Source organism: Tripterygium wilfordii, chromosome 6, assembly GCF_013401445.1.
Source record: "Tripterygium wilfordii isolate XIE 37 chromosome 6, ASM1340144v1, whole genome shotgun sequence".
Lineage (NCBI taxonomy): Eukaryota > Viridiplantae > Streptophyta > Magnoliopsida > Celastrales > Celastraceae > Tripterygium > Tripterygium wilfordii.
The window spans coordinates 7,260,307-7,287,079 of NC_052237.1; the positions used below are offsets into that span (position 1 = coordinate 7,260,307).

Below are 26,773 nucleotides of genomic sequence, written 5' to 3' on the forward strand. Positions count from 1 at the left end.
TCATTCCAAGACACATTTTCCAGTCATGTGTAATTCTCATATACATTGGTGCATAATTTGACCAATTCAAAGTTAGTTAAGGTCCTCCCACAAATTTCTTGGTTTGTTTATGGTCAATGATTAGTGGAGATAATTTCACCATGAAAATGGGTCAATAATGAGTCCTAAAAATCAGTCCATATTGTTGATTTTGTGGACCATTTTGTTGAAATGCTCTACTATAAATAGAGAACTTAGTTGTAGAGTTGAGAGACTACAAAAACCATTATTGTCCTCTTATTCTTTCGTTCACAAATCTGAGAGTACATTCATTTTCTTGGTTCGAAAGTGTTGTGTGGTATTGAAGTGTCACTTACCTACACAAAAAGAGCGTTGTATCTTGGGAGGTGCTTGTCCGAAAGTGTTGACACCAAGTGGCTGGGGAAAATTCACCTTAAGCAGATTCGGTGCACACCGTAACTCGCTCTTCCTTGCTGTTCTCCTATCAATTGTCTTGACGTTTTGGTTTGGTATTCTTTAATATAAGCAATTGCATTTATGTTACTGTTTTGTTAATGTATGTTACTGTTTGGGTAACTTGTTCATTGTTTATGCAATTATTACTATATTGACTTATGCATGCTATATATATCCAACACAGCTGCCATTCGCATGGTCAATGAGCTACCACACCTTAGCCCCGGGAATGCAGCATATGCGGATCGAGTCATCAAAACCCGACCTCTATTAACATGTGGAAGCCAAGTGTCATCCCAAATACCAATGCTCAAGCCATTATCAACTCTCCATTTCAATCCCATCAACTGAATTTCTCTGCCCTACATAAAACTCCGTCAAACATAGTTGCTATTAGGCCCCACTTGAACATTCAGAAAACACCCGGTAGGATGTCGTATTTTGTAACAGTCGCCATCTGTTTGGCAAGTAGAGCCAAGTTGAAAAGATCTAGATCTTTGAAACCCAGTCCCCCTTCTCCCTTAGCCGAACACATCTCATCCCAGCCAATCTAGTGATTGGAATGTTTATCCGCATTGTCCCACCAAAATTTTCTTATAATTCTATTAAATTCTTCGCTGACAACCTTTGGGATTCGCATACAACTCATCACGTGTGTTGGAATCGCCTTGAATCACTGCTTTCACAATAATTAATTTCCTTACCTGCCTGAGATAGATTTTTTTGCCACCTTCCTTGCACTTTCTGCCACATTCTTTGTTTGACAAAATCAAACAATAATTTCTTTGCTCTCCCTTACCAACATTGGTATCCCAAGATATTTATCTGCGTGACGTGAATGATGTTTTGCACCCCCAAAGCCAGTGAGATGGCTTGCCTAATGTCATCTTTAGTGTTAGGACTATAGAAAATAGATTATTTTTGCAAATTTACCTTCTACCCTTGAAGCAATTTCATACATCTTCAAAGTATTCCAAATATGCTTACATTCCTCTACAGTTGTTTTCCAAAATAAAAATAATCATCCGCATAATATGAGAGACATACTCCAAAAAAACCTAAACCTTAAATTCGTAAACCTTAAATCCTAAATCAACTTTAATCTCAATCATTTAATCAGCAACAACTTAAAAACAAATGTCCGTAAGTTCGCTAAAATAAAAATGTTCTTAATGGAGAGTTCCAGTATATTGTCATATATATGTATTAATTAATTGAGACAGTTTTTTCATACACATGGCACTACGTGGTGTCGATTGTACAAGAAAAAAAAAAGTCTGCCCTTAATACACTTTAGGTAATCCCATAGTTCTTTAACTCATGTCCTCAATACCAATGAAAGGTGGTTTAATTGGCAATTAATCGGTTGAGTTAGACATATGTGTGCCCTATGTTCGATTTCAATGAGAAACATATTTTTCAGTGGTATTTAAAAAAAAAAAAAAAAAACTCGTGTCCTCAATGAAAAATTACAACAACATAAAAAAATTAAAAATTGTTTTAGTGTTTTGACTGTCATAATAATGTCTTATTAAAAAACAATCAACAAATTAACATTAACAATTAATAGATTGCTATAATGCTGCATAAAAATTATATATATGTACAAGCAATGAGAAAGTAATAATCCGTAATAATGAGTGGCAAATCTCATATGAAAGAAATCGTAGAGAATATTCATCTTAATTAGCAAGAAGAGTCCAATTTTGTTAATGAGTTTGAAAGGTAAGAATGTGCAAATGCTGCATGTATTGCAGCACCAGTAGAAAACACATCCTCATCAATGGTGTAATAAGGACTATGAGGAGGATATAATCCATTCCCCTCATTTCTAATGCCTAAAAACAAAAAACTACCAGGGACTTCGTTCAAGTAGAAAGCAAAATCTTCACTCCCCATGAAGCGAGGAGCCACTTCTGTATTCTCTTCACCTACAATCTCACTCACTACTTGCTTTACTTGCTCGTAAATTCTTTGATCATTTACAGTTGGAGGCAGTGTCGGGTGTTCCTTCCCGACAAAATCAACCTCCGCCGTGCAACGATGTACCGCTGCCTGCCCTTTTATAACCTGCCATAATTAAGGACATATATAATCATTATTAGCAAGTCCAACATGTCCTTCGGAGTTCGGACAGCACATGGGGCGTAAACTTCGGCTCGTTAGAACAGTTCACACCATGCTAACGACATGTAAGACTAGGCTAAAGTCCATATGGGTGAAACGGGGCTCCTAACCCCTACACGGAAGGGCGCAGGTCCATGGAATCAGGAAATACTTCTAGTTAGTTCGAACAACCCACCATAGAGTCATCCATCTTAATTAAGCCCATTAAGCCCAGACGTGGTTAGCAAATACTTGTATATATGCTTTGTATATATGCATACATGCTTGGATTAATGTATAATTTTTCCTAACCTTATAATCATTCATATGATTAATATTTTTCCAACAAAAAAAGAAGTTTGCATACACATATATAGCACTGTTAGTTAATGTGTGATTTATAGCTTAATTTTGCAGCAGGTGTACTATACATGTAAATATTTAGTTACCTCCTCTATTCTTTCCCTCAGCGCGTTGAAACTTTTGTCATTGAAAGCCCTAAACGTTCCAGCAATTGTAACCGAGTCTGGGATGACATTAAATGCAGTTCCTCCATGAATCTTGCATACAGAAACCACCTAATAAAAGTATTCAAACACTATATTATAAGCAACTGAAAATATTACTGATCTTTTAAGCAAGATCGGGTTGTGTTAGAATATTGTATAAATAACGTGAAATGACGCAGAAACCAACAAGTTAACTTAATGGGTTGAATGATAAAATAACAAATTATATATAAGAGGTTGAGGAATGGAGATTTCGATCGGGGATATATATGTGTGTGTGTACCTGAGAATCTAGAGGGTCAGTCTCCCTAGAGACGATGTTTTGCAGACTAATAACAGAAGCAGAGGCAGCCAAAATTGGATCAATGTTGTGTTGTGGCAATGCTGCATGACCTCCTTTTCCAGTAATCTTAGCTTTGAAACTCCCACAGCCAGCAAGAAATTCTCCAGGTCTTGATGCAACAACTCCACTAGAATACCTATTCACCATGTGCAACCCTAAAATGGCCTCCACATTTTCAAGCACCCCTTCTTCAATCATTTCTTTTGCTCCTTGCCCTTGTTCTTCCGCTGGTTGAAATATCAGAACAACAGTCCCCTGGCCATGCAATTGCATTCATCAATCATGATATGTATCATCAATACACAACATAATTAGGTTTAATTAATTTCTAAAATATATATAGAAACAAATTTCTATTAACCAGTAATGTGTCTCGAAGAGCTTGTAGGATCTTTGCAGCGCCAAGGAGCATCGCCACATGCCCGTCGTGACCACAAGCATGCATTTTTCCGTCTAGTTTACTCTTGTGCTCCCATTCCACCAATTCCTATGACGGAATAATACTACTTTTTTAACATGATAATAAAGATATTTTAAAAATAGTGAAAATCTTCAATCATAAATTATGATTGTCGAATCCAGTTAAAAAAAACAACATTTTGTTTATCCAAAACAAATTCATCTTTCCATACCCTAAAAACCAGCTAATCAAGTTATTTAATTGCGTGGTTGATCATCTACCACTGAAACAGTGTGTTAGGGGTACACTTCACCTTTTTTGGTGAGTATTCTCTAGCCTTTTGTCTGTACATATATATATATATATACACACACATATGTATGTATGTATAGAACACAAAATTAATTAATTGTTGAAAATTAACATTTTAAAATGAATAAATAAAAGTAATTAAACTGACCTGAATTGGCAAGGCATCCATATCGGCTCTTAAAGCAACAAAGGGCGGTGAACCGGACCCAATCGTAGCCACAACACCGGTCCGTGCGACCGGCCACCGATAAGCCACACCAAGTCGGTCAAGTTCACGCCTAATGACTTGACTGGTCTCGAATTCTTCGAATGCAAGCTCGGGTTTCTCGTGAATTTCTCTCCTTATCTTCTTCATCCAATCCACCGTGTTTGGATGATTCGCCAGCTCGACTATCCGATCCTTGAAGGTTGAAGAAGAATTTTGATTTTGTGGAACGGTATCCAAACAAGTACTGGTGCCAATCCCAAGACTCGGAGGCACGAAATCGGAAGAAGAGCAGCAAATGGGTGTTGTAATAATAATGGTAATAATAGAAACAATGATTAGGGTCAGAATGTTTTGCACAAGGTCATCCATGGCCATATGTGTTTGCTTGTAAGAGATATGGAACAGTAGTGGCATGGGGTGTTTATATATATATATATGTATATATGTATATTCATGTGTGTGTGTGTGTGTGTGGAAGGATATGTGAGATCTTTTTATTTTGCTGGTGCGTCCACCATATGAATCACATGGTTAATTACAATGGGTGGCTTCAAGGCACTACTGTTTGGTTGATTCTTATCCATATGTTTGAATGAGAACCTACCCAAACCCAAATACCCCAATAGAGGCGGGGTCCAATCAATGATCCCTTTCTGGCTAATAAATTTTGAGAATACAGTACAATATGACACGTGCTACCAAAAAATCAAATACGATCAATGTCCATTGAAGGGTACATTAATAGACTAATTCCTCAATTGACGCCGGTGGCCTTGAAAATTTTGGAAAATGGAGGATGTAATTATCCTCCAAATTCCTACCAAATCATTTTTTTTTTTGTGTTATTATGATTTAGGAGTTAAGATTTAGTGTTTAGGGTGGTTTCGGATTTAGGGTTATTAGGCTTTAGAATTTAGGGTTTAGAATTTAGGGTTTAGAATAGAGTTTATGATTTAAGATTTAGGATTTAGCGTTTTTTAGGGTTTCTATTTAAAATTTAGGGTTTAATGTTTGGGATTTAAGATTTTTTTGAGGTATTGATAACGTATGTTCTAAGGACATTTGTTAAGGATTCACACATGACATATTGCGATGAACACTCTCTCACTTGATTTTTTAAACTTAAAATATATATATTTTTCAGATTTCGATGCACATTTTTCATCTTTATCTTGTGCTCTAAGGACACACATTATCATTTCCTTTTTTTTTTTTCAAAATCAATTGTATTCTAATTTCATGATCACCAAATATAATAATTGAAATACTCAACGAAAATGATAAAAATCCGAACAGTCAATATCTCAGATTCTCAAAATCTCAAAAGAAACATGATTTGGGGGATTTTGGGGGTAATTACAGTCACTATCGCGAAATATTTACTTTTTATTCTCTCTTACCAAATAAGAGTATTTATTGATTTTTCTAGATAACTGGCCTTTTTTTTTTAATCTCTCTATATTTTAGGGATTAAAGATACGACAATATGTGAGTATGATTCACTAACCAAAATCCCATTCAAGCAATCTCTTCAATTGGCAATATTACCGATTTTGTGGCATCACATCAACTGAATGATTAATTTGATGTTCCAGGACCACTAACTATTTCTGAATGATCTGCCTATTTACTGATTATTGAATGAGACTGGTAAACTATAAGTCATATATATATATATTTTCTCAAATACTTTAATCATTCAAAGGTTTTTATTTATTTTTTAATTTGTTTTTGAAGGATTCATCTCCCATTGATTCAACCACTAATCTGCAAAGCTGCCTGTTTTTTTTTTGGACCAAAGCACGTATGGATTTCTAAATTGGTAACAAATCATCAACGATTAGGACTATTATTATTTCTGCGAAGGAATAATGTACATGCATGATGGTGGCTAAGCTATAAATGGATAAAAAGAGCTGGTGCTTGGAATTGGGTATAGCTTTACAGTGGGGGAGTGGGGACACCAGTAGGCAGTAGTGTGCGTGCTTTGTGTGATTAGGTAGGTATCATTTGCTATAGACTAATACTATCATTTTAACTCTCAATACATACATGTGACATGTGGGAACACATATATAAGGTCCCTTAAATATCCGACGCTTTGAATGAATAAGGGTAAAAATGGGCCAGCTCTAACCTAAAGCGGCCCTAGCTAGGGCTTTGGGCACCAACCTGACTCAAGACACCAAAATTTTAAAAAACTTTAAAGTAGCCTAAAATCAACTCAAAAAAACTTAACAAGTTTCCTCCTCCCTCTCCTCTTCCTCAGACCTTGTCACGCACACACATCACTACTATTCTACTGTCTACTAGCTCAAGTGCCTATAGAACCCGAGATGGCGAGAGATTTCTATTAAGCAAGACCTGATGGATAAACTTTTTTATGTTAATAGAATTGTGCTACTTATAAAGTACCAAAATCAAAATTTATATTTATGTTTTGTATTTAAACTTTGTTTTAAATTTATTGATCACTTTTGATATAAAAATTATGTGAGAACCATCTCCCTTTACAATTTGTTTTTCTTCAATAAGACACCAATTTACCGTGCAATTTTGGGCACTAAAGTGGTTAGAACCGGCCCAGTTAAAATGAAGGTAAAAAAATTAGAGGAAGAAATTTATTGCTATATGTAACCAAGACATCTTTTGAGATGCAAAATTTCCCAATACTTTTGTATAGTACATAACTCACTCTATAATACTGTCAATTATTTTGTGGCCCCTCGCAGGGTCGTTCCGGGTATGGAAACCCGGTCGGTATACACCCCTATCTCACACAATTGACAACTGATGTATATATATATATATATATATATATACAAATGAAAATTACTGTCATCTACTACACAAAAAATATCTAGCGATAAATGTGTCAAAATAAAATTGACCTTTCAAACATCACCATCCGCAATCAGGGGACCAGCAACATTCTTCACGCCTATTTTAAATTACCAAAACCAAAATGAACTTTTCTTTCTCCGCTGCTTACACTATCATCCACAACAATAGTTTTAACCAGTTGCAATCACACGGCTACCCAACCATATAGTACATTGGACCAATGTACTTGCTTCAATAATTGCTCATGAATTCAACCAAAAAAAACCAAACTTCCATCCCCTCACCATCTTAATTCGATACACCTTCATAATTATCATCGATTTTAAATATATATCATAGTACCATCATACTTCAACTTCACTTTTTTTACCCAAAACGAATGCACCTTCTGTTTTTCCAGTTTTTGTCCTTAGTTGTGAATGAATCATTCTCCTAATGATTCCTGTAGTCCTGTTCTTCAGAAAAAAAAACCTACTTTAGAGAAACAAAATCTAAATAAGAATTTCAATCTAAGAGGGTAGCAACGTCGTTCTCCAAGAAAGGTAGAAGGTCGTTGTCCATGGCAGGTAGAAGAAATCTTGCTTTCAGATTTACAGAACTAAAATGCTGAGAATAGATTATAAAGGAAACAAAATAGGAGAAAAAAAATTTACACAATGAATAGTAGTTAATTCTTGACAAGCTAGAATGTTGGATTGGATCCATTCCACCAAAACCATCTTTTCCATCATTGATATTCTAGTGCGGGAATAACTTTAAGCATCACAATTTGCTTGTATAGATGTCAACATACCACATGACATGTGGACGCGGGTTGATTCATCGCCGGTAGAGCTGATTCAGGCTCTTCACATCTTTCAAAATAAAGAAAACCAAAGAGGGTGTATTGACGAATTGGCAAAACTAGGAAAAGAACATAATTAAGAGAAATGATTGTCAGTCTTACTTTATTTAGCATGGCTTTCTTTTGTCAACTTTTAAATGGATATTGAACCATCTCTTCTTCTTAGCTCTATCCCTGGTGGAAGGCTTTTTATCCCTATGTTGGCCATCTTCTTTGGCCTCTGGAGAGGGAGCTCGGTTCCTGTTCTTACTTGTACTACGCTTCACTGAAGCACCGGTCGTATATGAGGCCTGAATTTCGTACCTTTGCTTCAGAAGCTCATCAATCTGCAAAATCCGTGGAGGAAAAGCTTATGAGAAACTAGAACTGTGCTCAAACCTCATGGCTTGAATAAAATATGGCAATAAAAGTTCAACATTTCTTTGCTTACGCTAGATATGGTATAATCAGAGGTATAAAAGCAAACACACTTTTGAGCAACTTGAATACCACACTGAGAAAAGAGTATTCACGACCTATTATTCAGGCAAAATGATCTGGGGCAGGTTTTAAAAGTTAGGACTCACCTCTTGCATTTCCTTCGCATATCTACTAGTCATCGCGGTAAATTGAGCCAAGACCTGTCAACAAGCCAGTTTTATTATTTCCTTTCAGAAAACACAACGCTAAAGCAGCCACATGCATAAATTAAGTTTAAGTCTGACCTCTCTGTATTCACTTTCAAACTTTGACAATTCCATCCTTTTTGTCAAAATTCGAGCTTCAGTGGCTCTAAGATATTCCTTTTCTTCGACAAAAGGAGCAGTGCAAACAGCTTCTATTGTGTAGGTTGCACTTTTAAAAAAGTTGTCACCTACATAAAGTTCGAATATGAAGGTGCAGATTTCAGTCATTCTGATAAATTACCATGAGACAAGACAAATCCAGTCATAGATGGAATGCCCGAGGAACTAACCATAAACAGAAAATACATGAGTGCCGGCCTTTAATTCAGTTATCTCACAAGGCTGAAACCCTTCCAGTTTTTTGAAGAATGCCGTATCTGGATCTTTTGCTGCAGCCATCTGGAGCGACAACAATAACAAAAACCAAAGAGATCAACAACAATACAACCAAATTTGACGATGACGAAACCACTCTATGCATATATCTTAACTATTATCAACTTACCGAATTGACTGTCTGATCCAACCGATAAACAGGGAAGCCAAGAAAGTACATTCCAGCTGATGTAACTTTTCCTGTTTTTGCACAATCCTCCTACAGCAAAAACAAGTTAATCACCAGAAACAATAAGTTTCTTTTCTTGTAAGCAAAAGGAAAGGGGAAGCGAACACACACACATCTAAAACACAAATCGCACATGGAGTGCTGAGGGGTAAACACACAATATTCCCAAAACTAAGGCAACTGCAGAAACTATGACAAAGGAGCAAAGTGGAAATGTGGAACATGAGAAGAAATGACTGGAAACAAGGTAAGACGAAGCATAGTTCAACTGTGGGACACCATCAACCAGCCCTGTAATTAAGGTAGTTTAACCAAAGATATACACATGGGAATAGTCCTTATAAGTAGACATAGGAATAGTCAATGCGCAAATGGAACGCTCTTCTTAAGGCTAATTCTATCACAAAAATATTCAATGCGTTGATCCAGATATAAAAAGTTTTGAAGGAAACTAATATCTGTAACAATTGGAGGAGCGGAAAAAAAGGAAAGAACAATATATTGAAAAATTAAGGAATTAGAATTACAAAAACACCCAATGATTTAAGGGAAAAAAAAAGAAAAAACTTGGGGAATGTGCTTCTCATTATAGCTTTACCAACCAGAGGAACCCTTTATGAAAAACTTGAGAAATCTACATGAATGAACTTCCCAGGAGAGAAAATAGATCAGAGAGTAATCTTCTTACAGTAAAGTCTTGAAATTCAGGTGGATGTTGGTTAAAACAGACCCACCATAATCTTTATCATTACTCCAAGAAAGGAATCAGATTGAGAATTTAGTAGAGAAATCACAACAAAAATCAGCGAAGGGGACTGTACCTGCAGTGCAAGGCTTAACCCACTGTTTTCTTCTTGATCAAAATATAATAACTGCACAAAGCCGATATATTAGCAAGATTAATGGTCTTTGTTAACATAAAAAATGTTGATCATCATCTAAAAACCAACTAAAAATAGACAACTCAAGTATTGATGGTACTCTGCAGAATCAAGAAGTAGAAGCAATCGGTCACCAATATTTTGGAAAGTGATTCATTAATCTAAGCTCCAAAAATACATTATGACTTTTAAATTCAAGAACACAGCTCTTTGAAGGAAAAAAAAAGAGTAAATTTACAATAACTTCATAGAGTAAAAAGTCTAACGAGTTCATGAAAATCAAATAATTCAAATATGATCATTTACATTGACAGTGAGACATAAAAGAAATTAATTCAAGGAACCTTTTATTTTTTCCTTTTATTATCACCCAAGAAAAGGTTATAAGAAGGGCAAAATTTTGAAATAAAAGAAAGGCAACTCACTGAAACATACAAGTAAAAGCAAGGGCAGGAAAGAACAAAAGTTTTACATAGACAGTGTAAATGAGAACTCTTCCAAAAGGAAAAAGAAAAAAAGGATAGGCCCAATTCAATGACTTGTTTAAAAGAGATTAATTCTAAAACATCACAGATCATTTTGTGATCCACAATATGATTAGGGCAATGGCAGAGATCAGTCTTATTTCAGCTTCAGCTTCCACAGAAAGCTCAGGCTTTCATAGTCTCGTGTCCTCTTCCACAGTTCCACTGTTTTGTCAGCAACACAAATCATTGCACAACCTTGGTACAGTTTTCACTTCAATTTTTTACTCAAATTTTAAAACGAGCTTATCCTTTAATATCTAACATCAAAACCAGCCAAGACCCTGCTCACATTAATAAATTTCTTTTTACCTTGATAATTTCTTTTGGGTAAAAAGAAATTTATCAATGTGAGCAGGGACTTGGTTGATGATAATAAACAAGACATTACAACCAATATTCCGAATGAGGGAAAAATAGAACCATAAATCACTGGACATAAAAGGACTACCTGTCTGGCGTTTCCAATAACCTCTTCTTTTCCATATCATTCAACCTTTTTCATAATATCTTCTAGGTAAAAGCATGCCTATGTAATCACTTAAACATATCAAATGCCACTAACCTCAATGACCTGACTGCACCATAACTTCCCATTGTGATCACTCTATTTTATTTTAAATTTTTTTTTATTTATTTGGCTCAAGAAGCCCCTGTGATTATTCAACAAACTTGAAAAGGCACACTACACATTGTGCCTACAGCTCATGTCTCAATCCAAAAGATGATCTTTAAAATACATTTCAATAATAAGGTCAAACATAGTGACCAAGGCTCATGCTGCTACAATGGGGTTTATGCTGTTACAACAGGACTTATTAGGGGTCAGATGTAGAAGGCCATACTCCTGCATAGAGAAGAGTACTTATAGTGGTTCGAATTTATGATGTCTCTGTTGTAATGAGCAACTTCACCATCACATAACACATTGAAATTAGCATTGAGTTCTAGTCGAGCAACAAAGATAAGATAGAGGACTGCTAAAAGCATTACAAAATTAAATCAATCACTTCCAAATACCCTTCAACAAAATCTGCCTTTCTATCATCTTACATCATACAGAAGAACAACCAAGATTATTATCAAATGAAGACAATCTCTGCCATCTACCAAGAAACCTCTATTGGCAAGAGAAACAATTTGGTGATCTTCCACACCAAGACACTTAGATTTGAGTAGCAAATGAGAATTGACACCTCATTGATAAGATCTAACAATCTATAGCATAATACTATAGTCCCCCTGATTAGAACATTAAACTTTGCAAAGAATCAATTATAGAATTGACCCACCCCATTCATCCACCACCAATTCTGCAGCCCAGGCACCTATGATGCAGAATGTCCAAAAATGTAAAATAAAGCATTGAATTCGAATACTAGTTGTGCACCAGCCATACTATTCATCTTAACAGAAAGCTATATGATGAATAATCCATGCCAAATGTGCCATTTCATAATTTGGTTGATTCGATATTCACACAAAGAGTCATGCTCCACAAAAAACTAAGTCATATAATCAGATAGAACCACAGGAAAATTTTGAAAATACGATGTTGACAAGTAACAAAATTTCATAAACCTTAAACTTGCTTCGGTCAGATGACTGCACTTGACATACTAAGCCTGCTCTTGCTTCCTCTTCAGTTATTGTGACAGAGTAGAAGTGGGCACATTGTTTTTCAACCTGTTAAAAGATGAGAATGTTTTAAATGAGCACACCATGACAAATACAAAACTTTACCAGAACAGTTACAAGAAGACACCACCTTCCTAGAAATAGATTGCCCAAGAGGAAGAGGACGAATAGTGACCACGCCATTAAGTGCTTCCTCCAACACAGTTGCAGATACAGTAGTCTTGATAGGCACCCCGAGTTTACTATAATGCAGAAAACAGTAAAATAAGAACTCAAAAAACTCATAAAATCATCAACATATTAATAAAAATTAAAGAATTAGAAGATTGAAATAGACTAACCTAAAAAGTGCTGCAAACATGGTGTTTACTGCTCCCAAACTCGAAAGATCTAGCTCGAGATCTTGGCTTTCAGATTCAACGGCCTTTTCAAAAAGGATAGAGAAAGTGTATTAGCACGAAATTACAATCTATACCAAGTACAGCAGTGAATTAGTTACAACTAACAAGAAGACTCATTAAAACCATGACTGAAATGTCCATGTCTTTTGAGAGAAAAATTTTTATTAACGGCACCAGGGGTGCAACCCAAAGCAAAGCAAATACAAATCAAGAGCCAAGACTCTCAAAAATATTGGAACAAGTTCCATGCGACCAAAGTTTAAGAGCAGCAAGCCAACCATCCAAAAAGACCCCAAAAGAGCATTCCCTGTCCTGAAAAATTCTGGAATTACGCTCTTTCCAGATTAACCAACATGTAGTCTGAAGAATTGTTATCAAAAAGTTGTGCTTGTTAATAAGAAAAGAACGCAAGTATTCCTCCTAAATCTAATGCATACACAAGCTGGACAGCCTAAACATCTCACCTCAAAACCAGCTGTGTCGTATTGACGCCTTTTGTCTGGATTGGACAGTATGTTGTAGGAAAATGTGACTTCTTTAAACATATCAGCAGCTTCAGGATCATTTGCATTCTTGTCTGGATGGTACCTGAAAATATCAAATAACAATTGGAACTTTAGACTGCCACAATATGGCAAAGGACGAAAATTTAAGAACACTAACAAACAAGAAATTATATATATATAATGTGCGTATGCACGTAGATATATAATTGATGTATATAGTTGAAACTTGAACAGAACAGCTATATACATGCAAAATTGAACAGAATAGCTGCCAACTCCCTCCAACATTTTGACCCAAAAATCCCTGAGAACTTTGACTGATAATGTATATCAAATATATGCAGCACCAAACTCAACCACAGACGACTATTATCTCTTTGCACAACACAAACAGCTAAACGGCAAATAATTCAGTGGCTAAATATTGGAGTAATCTCATGTCTCTAACATTGAGCGTAACTTGTACAAAGACAATTCCAACTGGTGCATCCCATCTGCTTAAAAAAGCAGGTTGCCCCTGCAGTTGTATTTCAATAAAATTAGCCAACGCTTACCATTTACTGCTTGTCCCACCATCAAAGGACTCACTAGTAACTTTTTCTACTGTAAGTCTATAACTTTTCTGCTGTCCTTAAAAATTTGTCTTCACATTCACAGATTGCATTAGTATATCCATCAACACAAAGTAAATGTTCTAAAGAGGAGTCTTCCAGAAAAAACATAGAAAATTAAATCTATATCACTATTAATGCAGTTATCCTCCAAATCTTCCCCAAATGCTAGACAGGTCTACTATCTTATTGAATGGACTTCTCCATTCAAGTCATAAACGAGGTCACAAATATCAGATTTGTATCAGATTTGGCTTGCCAATAAAATACTGAAACACTGTCTTACTATTAAGTCTCTTATGAGCAGCTCACAGTACATAGCAAAGCCCCCAGATGCCAGATCAACCGTAAAAAGTTAAACAATGAAAGCTAAGTGGTGGTCATAACTCAGTAAATATTTCTCTTCAATGTATGCATCTTTTTACTGTTTTAGTGCGCATCTGTACTCACGATTGAACATCAGAACATGGCTTTTATTTCTTTCAATGAAAACTCTGAATATGATGGTTGGCAAATTTAATATCAACTTTTAACACACAATAAGAGTCAGAATAATCAGCAATACCTAATATTATGAAGAAAGGATACACAAAAAATTTGTAAACATCCATATCTTTCTATTACAAGTCTGCAAAGATCCATATCTTTCTATTAAAAGCGCTATTACGCTCCAAAAACAACCAACAACAACCAAACTTTTTAGCACGCACGAAATAACAGGACTACAGAAATCTAAGAACGGCCGAAACAACATAATTAACATACTTGAGAGCCAATCTACGGTACGCGCTCTTGATTTCCTGGTCGGTCGAATTCCTGGACACTCCAAGCACCTCGTAGGGATCCCGCCGGACTTGCATCGCCGAATCGTGCTTCTCCGACTTAGAACGATGAGCTGGCATTTCGAAATCAAACGGCGCCTTCTCTTTCAGAACCCTAAAAACCTCTCCTGAGACCCCGAATTTCCAGCAGTAAAGATCCTCCCCTCAAATTCCCCCACATTCCATAAACTTTCTCGGAAAGTTTGTCTTTGGCAACAAAGAAAGTTGAAAGCGATTGAGAAACCCTAGAGAAGGAAATAAATTGACTCCATAGGACCTCCCAAGCTGGAGCTTTGGAGGAAAGGAAAGAGAGAGAAAAAAAAAAGGAAAGAGACAAGAGAACAACGAGAAATTTGGAGGGCAAATTAGTTGTAATATTTGTTACTTCTGCTCTTATCTTATTAAAAATTCAAAAACAGATGCGGTACTTGATATACTGCGCTGACAGTGTACAATGCGCACTGGAGTTCAAGGTTCAGATACCATGTGTTCCCACGTGTGAGTGCGCGTGCGAAGGGTTGTAGCCGCATGTGAGGGTGAGGTTGAGAGGTGGGCGCAGTGCGCGCACCGTCTATTATAGACAAGGACGTAAGTGCGAAAAAAAAAAAAAAGTGGAAATGTTGAGAGTTCAAATGATAAGGAAGAGTGGGAAACAATAAAAACAAATTAATGAATCTTAAAAGGTCAATTTACTTAAACCGCAATTAGTGAGAGTGATTAAGAAAGTTACTTAAATTGATTGGATTATGATGATTCTTGACTTTGGTACATTTCGGGGCAGCGCTTCTTAATTCTCCTTCAATCGTCTTCTTCTCTTTTTGAGGTAGGTAGTGAATAATTATGAGTTTTTATTAGCCAAATTAATTTATTTAATTACATAATTGCTGAAAATAATTAAAGAGTAGATGAGAATCATAACTGCCGTTTTTGTTTTGATTTATTCGAATGATTACTTCAATTCCAACAAACTAATGTAATCTCTCACACCGGAGCTAGCTTCGTTGTTTATCATTCGTGTATATTTTCCCGGTATGACGGTTCGACCTCTACAAACAACACGTTGTGTGCATTTGTGTGAGTGTATGTGTGGGATTATATATGTGAGTTTGAGAGATACATGGGTATTGTATACGTCTATTTCTATTGTCATATTAAATAAAATTAATTTAATCTCTCAAAGATTGTAATAAAAGTACAAATAGAAAGTTACGGTTTACCTAATTCATCGGAAATTGTGATAAGTTAGTGTTACAACTTGCAAGGCCATTTGAGATACTTCAAATTTTATCACCTAGAACAGAAACTGTGGGATAGAGATTAGTTGTATTCCAAAATAGTTGCTTCTTTTTTTTTTTTTGCAGAGAAATTATCATTATTTGGTAAAAAAAAATAAAAAAAATAAAAAAACCTTGGCTAGCGACATTTTATGTAGGGATGACAAAAAATCGATTCTAGGTTGGTTCTGGGTCAGACAACAATATGTGTTTATGAAATATTTACATGTTGAGACCCTATCCCGAATTGGATTTCGAATGTACTTAATTGATCAAACCCATATAGATTTAAATCTGAATAAGTAAATTGAACAACAACTTAATTCTAGTTAGGGTCCGGACAAGTAAATCGGACAATATTTCTGTGTTTGAACCCGACCCAGTTTTAAATTATACAAAAATTTACTGTTTGGACCTAGATTTCGGATATATAACTTATGTTCAAACTTGGTCTAATCAGGATTAGACAAATTCGGTCATTCAAACCGGACAGAGTTTTGCCACCCCTACTTTAATGTTTACACAATATTGCAAATAAATAAAGAAAATAAGACCGGGAAAAAAAGAGGAATATCTTAAATGTGATGTAAAATTAACAATATTGATGACAAAATTAGATTGATAAAACTCCTTAAAAAATAAATCGAAGAAAACCTAGTCATAAGTGCCGTTTTTGTTTTCATTTATTCGAATGATTTTTCTTCAATTTCAACAACTGTTAAATCAGTTTTTGTTAATATCTATTGAAAAATAAAATCAGACTAATTTAATCTCTCAAAGATGGTAATAAAAGTATTAATAGAAAGTTTATCTATTTAATCGAAAATTGTGATAAGTGATGCGTGTTACAACTTGCAAGGCCAATTGATGCTTCAAATCTTATCACCTAGAACAGAAATTGTGGGATAGCGATTAGTTGTATTCCTAAATAGTTTATAATTTAATTGTTCTTGCCGTTTGGTCCTAGGAAATATGACAACAACTTAATTGGTAGAATTTCTGTTTTTTTGGTTCCCTATTTGACTATTGAGGATTCCTAGCATGACATGTTTTGCAAATGAAGACAAGTGTTTTTTATTGGAAAGAGTGGGTAAACGTTATCGTCATTAAAATAGCTAAAATACTTTGTTATTAATTAATCATATGCCACATTCTAATGGAGGAGTTATACTTGTAGTCTTATGGGTGTCAAAAAAATCCGTAAAAGGCCCAACCGACTATTTGGGCGGTTCTAGTAATCTGTTTTATGTAAGACAAAATCTATCGGTTTTAATGTATACGAATCTTTGGAGTGACGATAAGTTCTGACACACCTGAACACAAACACTATCCATAACTCAAACACTTCTAGTCCCAATTGCCGAAAATGTGACATCTCCTGTCCAGGATAGAAAATATCGAACAATAATATAATAATTAATATATACAAATAAAATATTTAATTGATACAGTTAATTCGGTTTTAACCGATCGACTTTCTTAACATTAATCGGTTTTTTATCGAAAATGACATGTAACCTATGGCTTTGGTAGCTCATTGCAGCCCAAGTCTAGGTGACTTGTCCAGTCAGCAATTCTATGTGGATGAATTTTTAATTTTGAAAATTAAACACAAATACTCTCTCTCTTTCCTCTTTTTCATCCTCATGTTTTCTCTTTCTCTCCTTTCTCTCCTCTTTTCGATGACCATCCGGCCCCCGATCTAGGCTACTGACCTGCCGATCTGAAGCACCAGATCACCATGGCTCATCTCCAACCTTCGTTTGCTGCTAGCAACCACCTATTTCGCTAGAACCTTGCCTTGAAGTTGCGACCAATGAAACATTTAGAGCCCGATCCGGTCACCCCTCCGTTAACCACCACCACCGTTGAACTTGCCTTGACACACCTGAACACAAGCACTATCCATAACTCAAACACTTCTAGCCTCAACTGCCGAAAACGTGACATCTCCTGTCTAGGGTAGAAAATATCTAACAATAATCTAATAATGAATATATAAAAATAAAAATATTTAATTGATACAGTCAATTCGGTTTTAACCGATCGACTTTCTTAACATTAATCGGTTTTTTATCGAAAATGACATGTACCCCATGGCTTTGGTAGCCCAAGTCTAGGTGACATGTTCAATCAGCAATTCTATGTGGATAAATTTTTTATTTTGAAAATTAAACACAAATACTCTCTCTCTTTCCTCTTTTCCATCCTCACTTTTTCTCTTTCGCTCCTCTTTTCGATGACCATCCGACCACCGATTTGGGCCACTGACCTACCGATCTAAAGCGCTGGATCACCATGACTCATCCCCAACCTTTGTTTGCTGCTAATAGCCGCCTATTTCTCCAGAATCTTGCCTTGAAGTTGCAACCAACGAAACATTTAGAGCCCGATCTAGCCACCCCTTCGTTAATCACCACCACCGTTGAACTTGCCTTGACGAGCTCTACATGTTTCAACCCTTGAACGATTGAAATAGTTGCTAGAAAGTGAAAACCCATTTGTGACTTGGTTGTAACCCAATTTTGGACAATTAATTAGGTATATTTTTTATTTTGTCTTCACGTTCTGAATGTGTAGATGATTGTATTTCAGAATCTATAAATTTTGGTGCCATTCTACTGGTTTTAATATGAGATAGATGATTATTCCATTATTTTTATGGTTATTCCACTGGTTTTAATCTGAGACAGATGGTTAGTCCATTGTTTTTTATGGTTATTCCTCTGGTTAGGGTTGTAAGTTAATTATAATTGTTTTATTCCTCTAAAAAGGGTTGGATAGAGTGCGACTGACCTTGTGAGAGTGAGTTTTTGGTGTTTGTACTCTTGATTCATGATCTAGTGAAGCCTAGCAATAAAGTGGAAATAGCATATTAGATCAAATTGATCGGGTGAACCATTACAAATCTATGTGTCTCTTTTATCTTTATTCTTGCTTTATTGTTTGCCTGTGGTTTGGGCTTCTGAGAATATCTGGCATTGAGATTAGTTCTTATCTCTATTATTCTTATTGAATTTAATCTAGGAGAGGGTTAAAACCCCCACCTATTCCCCTAGCCCCACCTTGTTTTCGTGAAATTCCATTGTTTAAGACATTAAATAGGTCATTTTATGATTTAAGGGCATTGTTGTAATTTTATGTTTTTACGTTTTCTTCATTTTAGGGTTGTAGCCAGCCCTGGTGTGGTCATCATCTCTCATTCTAAGAAACATAGTGAAACCCTATAGAATTTCTCTCTCATTTTCTGGTGGATTCCAGTGTGTTTGTGAGATCGAAGATTGGTTTAATCTTTATTTGTTGTTTCCGCCTGCGTCAGAGAGATTCCAAAAAAGTTTAAACTTATGACAAAAACTTCAAAATTTGATCCTAACAATGAATTGTTTACATCGGCATGCTATAGAGGCAGGTTACAATTCATGGGCCTGCGATGTGAATGTGAGTCCCAAACACACTAAGGACCCGTTTGGTTCATTGTATTGCAATGGTAATAGGATTTCTATTACAAATAATTGAATTGTGATAATATGATTACAAGGTAATCCAATTAAGGTGTTTGTTTTGCAAAACGGAATTGTAATCAATTTTTAATGTTTTCCAATGTAATCCACATTAAATGGATTACAAAGTAATCATATTAAAGTATTTGGTTGATATACTTAATTATAATGAAATTTGAAATTTTTTTTAAAGTATCATGTCCATAATTATCATGTATAATATAATTTAATGGTTTTTAGGTTATTGTTCATCGTCTTCTGCATTGGACATGAGACATCACAATACTGATTGCTTCTAATACTCACGTTCCACCAGATGCACCAAGAATATGTTGGTTATCTTCTGCTTTGGATAGGAGATCTCACAATTCTAGCTGTTGGGAACAAGAGCTTTGTTAGATTTGCAGGTGTGCCAAGGCTTGCTATCAGCCCAAATGATTTGATAGGATGGTTTGTAGGATTCTGCATCGAATCTGACCTCTGCACCCAATGGACTGTGCACAGTTAGAGAACACAAGCTATTGGCTCGAGGTTTGCCTTGCCGAGAAAAGGACTTAGAATGTCTAGAATGTCAATTTGGAAAAAATCAGGAAAAAATAGAAGACTAATCATCAGAATGAAAAGAGCTCCTATTGGGACGAAATGAAAACAACGCATTGCGGGAATGTATCAGAATCTTCATTAAAATGGGATGCATCCTGGGATGTAGGTGTGCTTTACAAGCTTAAACTAAAACATTGCCGTGGGGCTTTTGGAAAAGTAAATCTAAGTACTAGTTGGCGTGGAGCCATGCTAAATAAAAAGATAAGTGGCTAGAGCCATGCCTAAGAAAGCAAATAAATGATTGAAGATGCTGGGTCTGTGTTTGACGTGGGGTGTCTTGTTTCTTCTTTCTCTTCTTCTTTTATAGTACTAAGAGATGAGCACTTCTTCTGTTCTTCTTCAGGTGTTGGTCGTGGAGAATCGTGGCACAATTGCTCTCTTGCTGCTTGCTGGAGTAACTAGGTTACTGAGCTTGTAACTACAACTTTCTCATGAATGTGGAAATAATGACAGTGTCCTTCTGGTCTTGTTGCTTCTTTATGGAGGAAACTATCTCTTTTTTATGTCGTGAAAGTCTTTTCTTTGCTAGTATTTAGGCCTCATGGTGAAACATGAGAACATGGCTCATAGCGATTATTTGCTGCTTCTTCTGCACAAGGGATCGTGTGAAAATGGATACTTCTGAGTGGTGTAGGACGAACGTGGCTTGCGCTGTGTAGAGACGTGTTTTAGCTGGAAATGTGTTTGAGAGGAAAACGGGTTGTTCAACTAACATAATTCTGTTTCTCTAGGTTCCTCCATGATGTTATCCTGCTAAAATCTCGATCATAATCTAACAAACCACGTTTGAGACGAATCTATCCATTAGGACCAAGACTCTTTAGATTGTAGCTTCTTGGACAGCTAATTTCGGATAGCCCTAATTTCTGGGAACTAATCCCTGCATTTCAGGGCAGCAACCAATCAAAAACCTATAAAATGAACACCGGTTAGCTAAAAATTTCCTTGCCTCCGTCACGTGTCACCAGGAGATTGAACGTATTTTGTGCATTGTGGGTCTCTCTTTGCCACGTGTCAACTGACTTGTAGGATTTAGTTTTGGTACAAATAGGTATACATTCTCTCTAAAAATAATATAATAATACAACAATAATGTTTGTCATACTTAAAAAAGATTCAGAAAAAAATATAAGTTTATGTATGCTTAAACATATATTTTATGTTAAATTAATGTTTTCATCCTAAAAGCTTATACACATATCTCTAGGTCTACAAATATGTCATTTATTATCTATGACACACATATTGACATATAAACATGAATTTTCTTATATGGACACCCACAACTTATATTAATTTACGTACTTCAATCTCACTATTGATTTCAAACATATGAGACCCAAAACAGTGAGCCTCACTTGTTATTTTACTTTTGAAAACACTTAAAAAATGAAGTGCGCAAATTATTAAGTTGCGGATGTTCGCACTTGAGAATTTCTGCACATCATACATATACAAGTATATAAAATATATGAGTCGCAACTTTGCAAGTGAGATACACGAATGGATGGGTTATCTCTGTTAGAGAGTTTTTTGTCCAAATTGTGGTTTAATTGTAATTGTAATTGGAATACCATAAAAAATCTGGTATTGTGATTCTTCATTTTTGTAAAGCTTTCAATTACCAGTAATCTTATTATCATTACATTATTGTGTTAAATATGTACCAAACGTTGTAATGCAATAGGATTACCATTATCATTGCATTAAGTGCAAACCAAACGGGCCCTAAAAGTCAAGACGAAGGAGTTGGGATGATGACTTGCTGATATACAACAAACAACCGTTTGGAAACATGACAACAGTTGAAGAGAATAATTGCATAAATGACATGTAGCAGTGTATCTAATTACTGGGCCTCTCAAACTGGGCCATATGTTTCTCTACTTGTGACAAAATTGGATGTTCCATGGCCCATTGAATGATATCTGGACTATATAGGTATGAATTGGGTTTATACAGAGTTTGGTTTGTATAATATAACAAGATAACAGCCCTAGATAAGAACCCCACCTTTGCCAGAAAGATTGTGCCGAAATCTATGCAGGCAGAGATCCGGAAGTAGGAGGACAAGCCCACAGAACTAGAACTCCATAATAAAATATCTCAATTGATTCGTTCAAACTCCCAACCTCAAACATCGTAGTACCCATGTCCGAAAAGAGCCAAGTGGTTGACTACACGTCTACACCCTGCCAGTCTTAAACCCAATGCCACTCACCAACTATGGAAAGGTACGACAATTTCCTCATGCATATAAACATGGCAAAATTAAATGAAAAGAAACTAATGTTAATATGCTCACCTAAGATATCGTCTCCTTTACTGACCCTACCGAGAACTGTACGTAAGAAGGCTTCTAAGTTAGATTTAGGTGTGGTGCCGTTGTAATGAAAAGCTCAAATCCCTCGCTATCATGTTTAGTCTTTAAAGGTTCCAAGCACGAATGCCTCATGTGTTTGAACTGGAGGAAAAAAAAAAAAAAAAAAGAAGAAGATGCCGGGCACCTCGTGTCTAGAGGACTCTCATGCTTTCCTCTCAAAGTCCACTCTTTTGGCTCCCCTAGATTATTAGCACTCCCTGCTTGAATCACCAAGTGCTTTATTACATGGCGACAAAAGCATCCCTTTGAAGTGCCCCTTTGACTGTACAATCAATAATTGGATTCTTATTATATAAGGATAACTGAGGTTTACATATTGGGGTAATAGAATTTTGGTCATTGAAAGAGTTGATAAGATCCAACTTGATCATCACCGAATGTTTGAACATTCTAACATGAGAATCAAAAGTTGAAAATTATTCCAATATGTACATTCGGATAAATTTTCGACTATTTGAGCAGTCAAACTACTAATTTGACATAAAAAATCTAATATAAGGAATCTGCCTAGAAAATGAGAAATTTGCCCGTATGTGTACATTGAAATAATTTTCAATTTTGGGGTCTTAAGTTGAAACGTGGAAACATTTGGTGACTAAGTTGGATTACCCTTCATTTTATTGGTTGTTATTTGTTAAAAATATGTTGTATTACTATTGGTTGTTATTTGTTAATAGTAATGGACTTTATTAGTCTATTACTAATATTATAATAATATACATATTACATAACACTTGGTTATTATCTTTTGCGAGCCTACCGAGCCGAACACCATTTGCAATTTCTTCAAATTCCCCTCAAATTTTTTTTTTTTAATTTCGTAATCAACCTGTTTGTTCTTTATTCTTTTTAAGAGGGATATGAAGACTCCACAATTCGTTTAAAATTGTAGAGTCTAAAATTTGAATCCAATATAATTATTTTTTGGGTGATCGATCATTCCACATCTCTCAACCATTTATATGTTTAGATTCATTTAAGAATCAAATGTACAAGATTACTTTTATTAAAATAAATAAAATTAAATATATTTCCACACCAAATCATGTTTATGTATACACATACAATGACGTGAAAACTAAGCAACAAAAATTAGCAATTCATTGATCCCCAAATAAATTAATAACACTTGGCAAAACATGCAAAGCCAATTTCGGAAATCAAAGAATTTTTTTTTTTTTTTTTAAATTTCTAACTAAAATTTGACTGCAAGCTAAGACCTAATTGAAGATCCAAAGATTTACAAGATTCCTTTGAAGCAGCCTTCACAATCACAGGCCTTGTGATCATCTCCTGATCCTTCAATCTCTCATCAGCCTGCGTTAATGTAAACGCACCCGATTCTCGCCTCTGTGCGCACCGTTTTGACCCATTGACACGAAAATCACTATGATGATCAAACTGCCTGAAACTAATCTGTGGAGACTGATCCTCATGAAATGTAAACAGATCAGATGAATTACTATAACAAGAAGGATCATAGTACCATGGAGTAGTACTGAATCCATAGTAATTATTAAAAGGCTGAAGATAATAGTTGATGCTGGCCTTCCTTGCTTGAAGTCGTTGTGACCTCTTCTTCTTCATTCTTTCCTTCTTGTGTGCATTCTGGTGACCCCCCAATGCTTGTGAATTTGCAAACTCCTTGAAACAATACTGGCACTCGAACTTCTTGTTGTCGACGACGACCAAAACGACGTCGTCGTCCTTCAAAGGCTTCTTCTTGTTGTTGTCTTCTCTTGTAGGGGAAATACTGCTTGTTGATGAATTCACACTTTCATGATCTCCTTCACCAGTGTTATTACTAGGGTAATTGAGCTCAAACCCAAATAGTTTAAGCTTCTTTTGATCAACAACACTAGAATAATAGGCATCTTTGTCCATGTCCACTAGTACTTAGTTTTTGAATGAAGTTTCAGAGTAGTTGTAAGAGGAGGAGGAGAAGATGATTTATAAGCATTGTGAGAGGTTGTATTACCTTTTTATAGTGAAGTCATGAAATGGGTGTTGCTTCCAACAATGCATTGCATTTTAAAACAGGATTAGTGTTTAATAATTTAATTAAGACTATATATGTAGGATATAAGCTATGAAGACAATAGAAAACTAATTTAGAGAAGTCAGAGATTGGAAAAGCCATCTCATGCAATTTTGTTTAATTTTTTTTTTCCACATTTCATAGTAGATTTTCCATAAACTTTCTCAATCAAAGTAGATTCAGTGTACGTTTTTGTATATATATATATATAAAATCCACTTGGACATTAAAATCATATATATATACCATGCTTCAAGAGAGGATAAAGGTTAATTATTATAAAATAATTATGTTTAATTAATTGATTGATTGATTAACAAAAGTCAAAGAAAGTTGGAGATGTAATCTCCAAGAGGAATTAAGGCTTTCTCTAACAAATCTCCCACTGTACGTTAAAGGCATATCTAACATTTAATTGTTATCTTAATTATTAACAAACCAATTAATTGATGAGTCAGTGGATTCATGCATTGTCCTCTACCAAAAACATATATATATCGGGAATTCTCTTATACGGACACTCATAAGTTATATTGACATACGCACCTCAATCTCATTATTAATTTGAAACATATGAGACCCAAAATAATGGGTCACACTTGTTATTTTATTTTTGAAAACACTTAAAAAATAGAGTGCGCAAATTATTAAGTTACGGACATCTGCATAAGATAATTTTTGATATATATATAACAACATATGACATTTTTACATGCATTGTCCAATCCACTATAGTCTCCATTAATGTATTTAAAAAAAAAAAGAAAGATGAGATATCCGGAGAAAATGTGATTATTCAGCACTTGAAGAAGCGTCGTTGTAATTATCTTCTCCACCCACAACAACTCATATAAAAAAATGATATTAATATGTACCTATCTTGACCATATATATATATATATATATATATGTTTTGGGGAAGCCATTAGAATAGTATTTAAAGGGAAAGAGTAGTTGCTAAGGTAAGTAATTAAAAAAAGGAATATTTATTTATTTATTAAGAATAAGTGGGTAATGAGGTAAGCATATATACTAATAAGGGTCTTGTATAAGATCTGAGCATATCTTCTTAGAGCAGACAAAACCTAATATATATATTTTTTATAACCCAAAAGCATATGTTTTTCAGGTGAATCAAAGTCATAAGTTAATATATAATCAAAAGCATTTGTGTTGGACAGTTGTTAAAACTTGGAGCCCACATTTTGGGTAGTTCTGGGGACATGTTGGAAACTATTTAGATTGTGTTTATTATTAATTCCATATATTTTTGTCTCATCCTAGATTGTGTTTTATTGGGTTATACTTCTTCCACCAACAGGTGTTTCATGGTCAATCAATTCCCACTCCTTTTTCTAGTGTATTCAAATTACTTTGTAAACTACTCTCTTTTTCTTTTTTCTTTTTTTTTTGTGGGGTACGTGGGAATGTGTTGTTAAATATTATTTAGGGTTTGGATTGAGTAAATTTATTGGGAATGCGTAATACTTCACAAACACATACAAGAAGTCAATATAAAATTTGTGTGTCAACCTACCCTAGTGTTTTAAATATGGGTATGGAAATTATGTAGAGAGGATGAGAGTAACAAAAAATTAAGTTGTTTTGGTGGTTAAGACTTAAGATTTTCAACTTGAGTGTTTAAGTTCTATTACCATTAATAGTATTTTTAACCGATAACAAATGTCTCATGCTTGAATTTGAAATAATTTTACAACTATGACTCTTATTAATAAAACCTTACGTTCTCATGAAAGTCATTATTAAGAAGTTCACTTGACAACTCGTTATTAGTTAGAATTTCATGTGTGCGAAGCCACGAACCACAAATTGTTCCTCCAATTCGGTTAATCTTTCGTATTTTGTGGTATTGAGCATAACAAATAGCCACAATAGAAAGAAAAAAAAACCATGCACAATAAATAAGATGTAGTGTGATTTCTTGTGTTGTAGGGAGTTCAATTATTAAATGATAGTTTGATCGTATATATTGAAAAAAAAAAATTAATGATGTCTATAATAAAGCTATCATACAACACTTTCTAAAAATGAAAAATTGTCGTGAATAATTGTAATTTGTAACTATTTTTATAAGTATATCTATATTTGATATGCTTATAGTCTTGCAAAACTAGTTACATTTACTGGTTTTATCATAAACAAACGACATATAAATAATAAAAGAAATCGGGGGCCCAACCCTTGCATTGCCACCCTCATTCCAAATTCTTGCTAGTTTGTTTGCTTGTGTTTTTGTGTGACTTTGTCTCTCTCTTTTCGGTTATCAATTCATCATCACTCTCTCTCATAATCAGATAATTCCGAATCATATTTCATTACT

General features: G+C 35.0%; 3 protein-coding genes across 3 annotated transcripts; all 3 read right to left on the bottom strand.

The window, feature by feature from the left end:
* Nucleotides 1-2,093: 2,093 nt before the first annotated feature.
* LOC119999821 (IAA-amino acid hydrolase ILR1-like 2) lies at nucleotides 2,094-4,758 on the bottom strand. Its single transcript, XM_038847579.1, has 5 exons — nucleotides 4,275-4,758; nucleotides 3,776-3,901; nucleotides 3,355-3,669; nucleotides 3,012-3,140; nucleotides 2,094-2,526 (listed from the first exon to the last, which is right to left on the bottom strand). The coding sequence occupies exons 1-5, from the start codon at nucleotides 4,746-4,748 to the stop codon at nucleotides 2,143-2,145; spliced, it is 1,428 nt and encodes a 475-aa protein (XP_038703507.1). The 5' UTR covers nucleotides 4,749-4,758; the 3' UTR covers nucleotides 2,094-2,142.
* A 2,912-nt stretch (nucleotides 4,759-7,670) lies between these two features.
* Nucleotides 7,671-15,001, bottom strand: LOC120000834 (chaperone protein dnaJ 16-like). Its single transcript, XM_038848991.1, has 12 exons — nucleotides 14,579-15,001; nucleotides 13,161-13,284; nucleotides 12,637-12,719; nucleotides 12,426-12,537; nucleotides 12,239-12,343; nucleotides 10,074-10,124; nucleotides 9,193-9,282; nucleotides 8,978-9,086; nucleotides 8,727-8,875; nucleotides 8,589-8,642; nucleotides 8,125-8,348; nucleotides 7,671-8,032 (listed from the first exon to the last, which is right to left on the bottom strand). Exons 1-11 carry the CDS (start codon nucleotides 14,713-14,715, stop codon nucleotides 8,130-8,132), a joined length of 1,233 nt encoding a protein of 410 aa, XP_038704919.1. The 5' UTR covers nucleotides 14,716-15,001; the 3' UTR covers nucleotides 7,671-8,032; nucleotides 8,125-8,129.
* Nucleotides 15,002-23,384: 8,383 nt separating this feature from the next.
* LOC120000465 (zinc finger protein 5-like) lies at nucleotides 23,385-24,343 on the bottom strand. The gene has a single exon (XM_038848555.1). It carries the CDS (start codon nucleotides 24,276-24,278, stop codon nucleotides 23,586-23,588), a length of 693 nt encoding a protein of 230 aa, XP_038704483.1. The 5' UTR covers nucleotides 24,279-24,343; the 3' UTR covers nucleotides 23,385-23,585.
* Between the last annotated feature and the right edge of the window lie 2,430 nt (nucleotides 24,344-26,773).